The following is an 8,144-nucleotide window of genomic DNA, read 5'->3' as shown; positions in this document are numbered from 1 at the left end:
ACCGCCAGCAACACAACCGCCACCAGCTGGAGTAGCAGTCCCAACGTTGACAGCAGCAGCAGCAGCAACACAATCACAGCTACCTCCCACCAACACAACAACTAGCAACCAGTAACAACATGGATGGCAGCAATAATCCCATCGCCAGCAGCGTCAGTAGCATCAACAGAGTGGACGACATCAGCACAACTACCACCACCACCAACGCGTCCAGCAGCATCAGTAACACCAGCAGCAACAAGCAAAACCATCAACCCCACCAGTACCACCGCAACCTCAGCACAGCAACCACCACCACCACCAACACAACTACCAGCAGCGGTAACAGCCGCATCTACAGACTTGGCACCACCGCTAACATCAACAACCATGCAACAGCAGCATACTCAGGAGCAGCAAGCAGCAGCAGCATCATCAGCACACTCAGTAGCATCAGCAGCATAAGTATCAGCAGCAAACGCGAGCGCGGTCGGACAGAGCCCAGTCCCCCGCCCCCATCTCCTCCTCTCTCCTCCCTCCTCCTCCTCCCACTCTTTTCAATTCAAACAGGCGACCGGATGACCGAGAGGTCCGAATTAAGGCAGTGAAAGCGGAGAGGTGGAGATCGAGAGCCACATTTGTCAGCCCGAATCGCTCCCCGTGTGGCCCCCTCCTCGTGCGATGATTGTCTCAGCCCCGAGCCGCCACCACCACCACCACCACCACAACCACCTCCACTTGCAGCACCACCACTTGCACCACCACCACCATCTACATCTCTTCCACCTCCTCCTGCTCGCGCCTCCTCTGCAGTCAGCATCAGCTGCTGCTGCTGTGGGCTCCCCTCGGCTCCTCCGCGCTTAATGCGAACCCGAGAGCCGATCTCCCACGTCCCGGTCCGCCTCCACAAACTTACTTTGCAGCCGCTCCTCCACCTCCTTCTTCTCCTCCACCGCCTCCTCATCCATCTCGCACCCTTCTTCATTCACTCCCGGCCGCTCATCCAACTTAATCGTTGCTGCCCGCCCCTCGTCCTCCTCCTCTTCGCTCGCCCGTCTCCTCAGCCGCTCTTCTTCTGTTGCACGGCCGCTACTCATTGTCATCCGGCTGCTCCTTGCTCATCCTCGTCGCCCGCCCGCTCCTCCAGCAACTCCTCGGCTGATTCCCTTCCGCCCCCTCTTTCCTCTTCCAGACGTCCCAGCAGCTCGTCACCATCATCATCATCATCCTACTCGCCCGTCCCTTCCTCAAGCTCCTCCTCAACGTCATCATCGTCGTCAGCCCGTCCCAACATCTCCCCCATCCTACCATCCCATAACCTCATCAACATCAGCATCCTCATCCCTTACACACTCCTCCTCGCCCGTGCGTTCATCCAGCCCAACATCAACATCCTCCTCCTCCACATAAATCATCATCATCGTCGTCCTCCTCCTCGTTCTGTAGCGCCTCCTCACCTCGTCGCTCCTCCTCACCTCGTCGCAGCAGCAGCAGCAGCAGCGGCGTGCGGCAGCGACGGCAGCCCGTGCGAGGCTCGCTATCTCCGCCGTTGCCGCTATCCGCGCCGGGGCTGCTGCGCTGCGCAGGGATGCTCAGGATATTCCCGGAGCACGGCTTGCACAGCCCGGCGGGAGAGCGGCAGCAGCAGCAGCAGGAGGAGGAGGAGGAGAGGGGCCCGGACGACGCCGCGCCACGGCGGACAACGGTGGCGGAGGGGTCCTCCTCCTCCTCCTCTCAGGGCGTGAGAGTCGAGCCCGGAGGAGCCGTGGTGGTGGGGCCAGGGGGAGCCTCGTCGGGGTTGCCCTCCTACCAGCAGCGGTGGGTCCTGCGACATTACAGCATCGTCGTCGTAATCATCGTCATCACACGTCTTCATCGGCAGACACCCATCATCGTCGCCACACCATCATGAACGCCAGCGGTGTTGCTGCGTGGTCGAGGTGCCAGCGCTTCGTGTGTGCAGTCACGCTAGTGCGTGCCGCAGCTGTGATTTCACCGGCACGGGAGTTGTACTGTCGTTACGCGTGCAGTCACAGTCACACACGCGCACAGTCACACACACAGCACACGCACACACAGTCACACACACACAGTGACACAGTCACACGCACACACAGTCACACACGCAGTCACACACACACACAGTCACACGCACACAGTCACACACACACAGCACACGCACACACAGTCACACACACACACAGTCACACACACACAGCACACGCACACACAGTCACACGCACACAGCACACGCACACACAGTCACACGCACACAGTCACAGTCACACACAGTCGCACGCACACACAGTCACACACACACAGCACACGCACACACAGTCACACACACACACAGTCACACACACACAGTCACACGCACACACAGTCACACACACACAGCACACGCACACACAGTCACACGCACACAGCACACGCACACACAGTCACACGCACACAGTCACAGTCACACACAGTCACACGCACACACAGTCACACACACACACAGCACACGCACACACAGTCACACACACACAGTCACACACACACAGTCACACGCACACACAGTCACACACACACAGCACACGCAAACACAGTCACACGCACACAGCACACGCACACACAGTCACACGCACACAGTCACAGTCACACACAGTCACACGCACACACAGTCACACACACACAGTCACACGCACACACAGTCACACACACACACAGTCACACGCACACACAGTCACACACACACAGTCACACGCACACACAGTCACACACACACACAGCACACGCACACACAGTCACACACACACAGTCACACTCACACACAGCACACGCACACACAGTCACACACACACAGTCACACGCACACACAGTCACACAAACAGCACACGCATGTCCTATCACACTCACGTGTTAGTCACACACATAGTTACACAAACAAAAAGCAAAGATCACCCGTATGAATTTTGATTTGACTTCTTTCAAATGTTCTTGCCGTTGGTTTTCACACCTGATGATGACTGCTTGTGTTGCAGTCGAAACGTCGTGAGAATTTTATTGTTTTATAAATATTTTATTGTTTCCCTTCAACGTGACTTTACCGAACAGAACCAAGAATATAATATCACCCGTATAGTCTGTAGATAGCTTTCAGGGCAAGTGCTGTGAGCCAGCACATATGAATGCCGTCGTGGCCGGCACCATTCCCGGCCGCCTTTGTCTCCCCAATGCTGAAAGCTTACCCACCGCACCAGGGCCCTTATTTAAGGCTGAGTATATGTAGGGGAAGCGCAGGACCGGTTCAGATATTCGTCACTGATGTTGGCCGTGAGAGGGAATCGACATCGGGTCGCCGGGTTCGGAGCGTAGTGCGCTAACCACAACACTACCGCTCCCCAACACAGTCGCACAAAGACACACACACGTGCGTATCAGTCAGGCGCATAGTTACACAGACGGCTCGTTGTGACACAGTAAATCACTCACGTAGTTGTCACGCGTCTCGCACACAATCACACGTATGTGTGTTGTATTTGTGTGTGTTGTATTACACACACACACGTAGCCATACACGTATGTTGTCTTACACAGTCACAGACACATACATAACCATACATGTATGTTGTCTTTCACACACACGTAGCTATACACGTATGTTATCTTACACACAATCACAGACACACATAGCCATACACGTGTGTGGTCTTACTGTACAATCACAGACACACACACACGTAGCCACACACGTATGTAAGTTGGACAGTTGACCGGAATGTCGACCTTTTTATTCCCTCTCAGTTGTAATTATTAAGACCAGCCTGGTCTTGTTTTGTTTAATTAACTTGTGATTCATTGTGTAAGTTCACTGGGGCAGCAATTCTGCTGTAGTCACACACGCACACTTGCGCACACTGGGAAAGACGAAGAGATGACGGGAATCTGTTGTGACCCTTCCCTTCCCCTTGTACAATATTTGCGATGTACACACGCAATTATTATACCAGCTCACCTAATGCACGCGGACGTGCCCTGGGCGTTCCTCGAAACGCCATGGAGGCGGACACGTGGCGCTCACATATAGCGGTAGTCGATTCTTTACGGCTGGCGGTATCCTTGAATTTTTTATTTTAAATGTGGGCCACAGAAGTATACCCGTGCGCTTTGACGATTGGTTGTCACTCATTTAAAGGGGGGTTTGGGGGGCAACGGTTCATCCCGAGGTTGCACGTTTCTCCCGAGTCTCGCGCTAAACGCACTAATGGCATTCCCATCATCCGTGGACAGAGTAATTCGCCTGCAGGTGGAGTGTGACGTGCAAGGCTATAAAAAGTTGGTATGAAATGTGTGCTGTCACTGCACTTGAATAAAGTTTGCTTTTAGTTGTCATAAACACGGAGGTGATCTTAACGTATGTGCTTTAATATTGACACACAGAACACGTACAGTGCAACTACCTGGACTATTGTTGTCTATAGTGATGTAGTGAACCCCAGATTTGGTCTGCCAGCACCTAACACCACCCAATGCCGTCATTGTAATAAATCCAGCGATGTACACTGAATAGGCAACATTATAAAGTGCACGCAACTACACACAATTTATGTTATGCACCGGATGTATGTTACAATTCACACGTGATATAATATCCCTGCTCATGACGTGGCTCTTAGACTCTGCAACGAAACCACAAGTAAACTTTACTTCCATGAGCAGTGTCCCTAAAATAGCCCGCACACCGCTTGTAGGCTATGTACAAGCGTTCAGTTTTATGGCCCTGTTGTGTGGAAAGCAAGAGGTGTATTTGTTGTTGAAGGACATCTCATGTTTCCTTTGAATGTCGAGAAATGGTGGTGCGCGTTTAAGATCCAACCTGAGTGGCGTGTCTATTTAGCGCGCATATTCAATGCGGTGCGGCGTTGATGTGTTCATGATTCCGACATAACTGCTGCTGCTGCTGTAGCAGACGAGGGATTTGTCGCTATATTTTGAGAGCACGTCAGGCCCTCGAGTGTGGCACACCGATGTCCCAGCAGTCTGCCCTGGTGGCAGTGAATATTGTTAATGCTCAGTTACAGAATTACAAACACAGCTGGGCTTCACGACGCAGCCCGTTGCATAGCTTGGTCGGTGGTTTACCATCTCGTTAATGCACCATCGCTCACCTTAACCATTTGCATAGCGGTGTATAATCTCCATTAAACATACTGGCACGGGACATTTGTACATTGTGTATATGATGGGGAATTAATACCCACGATGCTTCGTGGGGACATTGCGTGGCCCACCGGGTGTGGCAGGTTCCTGCATCGCGTGTGTCCTTCCAGTGTTGCTCGATGGTTTGTTTTTGCGCGTGTGGGCTACACATGCAGGCGATGTGTGGAGTGGCCACGACAGCAAGATTCCCCTTTTACAATTCGCAGGCACAGTCAAAATAATAATGATCATCATCACAATAACCTTAGCGATAAGAGTAGTTGATTGAAGCGAGCGGCGTGCAAGTTCATATTACATCACCTTTAGTTGTCACACTCTGCAATAACAATTACTAAGTCGGAAAATAGTGACTAAATAAGCGATTGGCCTTAACCGCTCGGTTAAGGCCAATGACCCCCCCCTCCCATCCTGTCGCTAGAGGCACTTGGTTATGCGAAATGCAGTTTCGACCAATTCATTGGCTGCAGGAGAACGTGGCGATTGAGGCTTAGCGAGTCACACCTTTCCTGGTCAATCCACCGTCACAATTCTTCTGGAACCCGACTGTACATCGCATGAAATCTCGCGCCGCGTTTTTTTTAAGCGAAAAAATATATACACACACACGGTGTGGTGTCATTTGTTGGAATGGCCAGCGCCGTCGTTGAGATGACAACGGCGAGGATACAAATTGAGGTACCCCCCCCCCGTGCGTCTCATGAACCCACCACCGCCCATGCCATCATCGCCTACACCTGTTCGCACACGAGATGTCACAGGTGTTGGCAATTAGTTGCAGCGAATTACATTTGCCGGAGAGAGAGAGAGAGTCGTTCCCTTTATGGCCACGGTTCTGCATTCTAATCAGCCCATAGCCCACCGTGGTCCGCTCGCAATGGCATCGTAAAACGCGTCTTTGCGTTCAATTCAGCTTCATATTAGTTCGCTGCGTACAGCGTTGAAATGGCATTCCAATCCGTGGAAATGAGAAAAATGATTGACTTAGTTAAAAAAAACACCTCGGGGTGTCAACAGCGGACGGTGCTGCGTCGGCAGTGAGTTTGCGCGTGAGTGCGCTGTGTGTTTTCCGCCGACCGTGCTCGTAATTGCTCGTTGTTTGATGCTGTCACGACTGCATCGAGCAACGATTTTGATGTTGTGGCAGGCACGTGAAAGATGAGAAGTTGTTTTTTTTTTAGCGGGGCGCAGCACAGCGATATTGCTCCCCCAATTAGAGATTTACCCCCGGGGACGATTTCCTCCAATATGCGAGGACGCTAAGTAAAGAATCTGTTTTGTTTAGTTGTATTGCATTAAATCACCGTGGATTGATATGTGTGGTCTTAAGAAGGGGGGGGGGGGTGGGGGATGTAGCCGACATTAAGCGATATTAGATTCGTGAGTGCACAGCAGGCGCTGCAAAGCAATGCTCTACTCGAACGTAGATCTTTCGATCGAAAGTCGTGTTAGTCCGCGGTGTCCACGGTGGGGGAGCATTACGCATGCCATACCAACCTCTTCGCGGGAGCTTTTCGCCTTGAAATTATCGGCAAGAAATACGGAGTACCCAGCAAACCAAACCGTTGAGTGGAAAGTGTCTCTTTAGGCCGGGGCAGCTCGGGGTAGCAGCAGCGCGGTTTGTCAGCGCGATGAACCCGGTGACCCCAGTTAGTCTCGGCCCGCAGCCAACGTATGTGGCATCCCTTCACCGACTCACATTGACCAGGGTGGTGAAGTACGTTCAAACAACCCCTCCCCCCCACCTCCCATAAACAACCACGGAGTGTGAGGATGCCTTGAACCAGCAGTGCATTTACGAAGGGCTGTTAAAAAAAGAGGTAATCACATCCATTGGATATTTATTTATGTATGTATCAAGCGCTGAATTGCCTTGAATGTGAAAGGTGTTCAGAACATGTTGACGGTGAGATACTAAAAAGTCATCAGGTTTTTTTGAGAGGTTGGTTTTTGTGAAGCCTCCCTTGAACACACGGTATCATCGTATGTATGTTCACAGGGGTGAGAAAGTATTCAACAAATAGTTTTGAGTGTTTGCACGTGTTTAATATGGCGTTCTCAAAATGTTTGCACCATTATTGAACACCTAAGGCTTAAGTGTAACAACTCGGGTGAATCGAAGACTCTGTGTTGACATAATTGCGTGGCAAATGCAGGGCTTCATTTCAGCCGGGTCTGTCCTGGTTGGCGACCCGTAAAATAAGGCCCGGCATACCACATCCTGTATTTTGTGCATCTGCGGCCGTCTGGAACTCTCTTCCTTCCAATATTAGGAAGCTACTGGAGCTATGCACATTTTTTTGTCTAGATTGAAAGTTGATTACTTTAGAAATTATTTTTGTGATTGTTCTTCTCCCGCACCTTCGATGAGCGCGGTTGCCTACGTACGGTGCGAAAGGTCAACATACGTACAGTATTGCTCTCGCAATAGCTTTGGATGCTACTTACGTGCTTCTTCCAGTGCACTGGTTGGCCGAGAAAATATCGGGTGAAAAATTAGGCCCTGGGTACCACGCATTAGCACCTCCGTCGCAAGCAGGGTGCAATAACGATAGAATATAAATAATTAGCGGTACAGAGTGACAAAACAAATTGTGGAGAATTCTGCAATGCTAATGCATGCGGCACCGTCTCACGGTGCGAACCAACATGCCAGTGGGCTTAATGTGGCCAGAAGTTTACTGCCGCAATAATAACCAGGGCAATGACAGCATCCTAACGAAGCTCTAACAAGCAGATCTATTCATACGCGCACGAACCCTTTCACAATCCAATGCTGGATGAGTGTGAGTCGCGAGATCGGTTCAGATAGTGCTCGTGTTGGCTTTGGCCGGGAATCGAACCCTGGTTTTCAGGTATCCAGGTTCACATCCCCGTGTGTTAACCACTGAGCCACACCTATTATTTATTCTGTGATAGCCAAATACAAAGTTAAATGTTAATATTTTAGTAATTATCACACA

At 51.3% G+C, this 8,144-nt stretch overlaps 1 protein-coding gene across 1 annotated transcript in view; it reads left to right on the top strand.

The window, feature by feature from the left end:
- Window positions 1–322: 322 nt before the first annotated feature.
- The window catches only part of LOC116948442 (neuronal PAS domain-containing protein 3-like), a 93,902-nt gene continuing 86,080 nt past the window's right edge, over window positions 323–8,144 (top strand). The window contains exon 1 of the mRNA XM_032965122.2: window positions 323–1,797. Within this exon, the coding sequence (XP_032821013.2) occupies window positions 1,568–1,797 (230 nt within the window). The 5' untranslated portion in view covers window positions 323–1,567. The remainder of the gene's footprint in view (window positions 1,798–8,144) is intronic.

This window comes from Petromyzon marinus, chromosome 33, assembly GCF_048934315.1.
Source record: "Petromyzon marinus isolate PM22_M1 ecotype Great Lakes invasive population chromosome 33, UKy_Petmar_22M1.pri1.0, whole genome shotgun sequence".
Classification (NCBI taxonomy): domain Eukaryota; kingdom Metazoa; phylum Chordata; class Hyperoartia; order Petromyzontiformes; family Petromyzontidae; genus Petromyzon; species Petromyzon marinus.
This window is presented reverse-complemented; position numbering and strand designations above follow the sequence as displayed.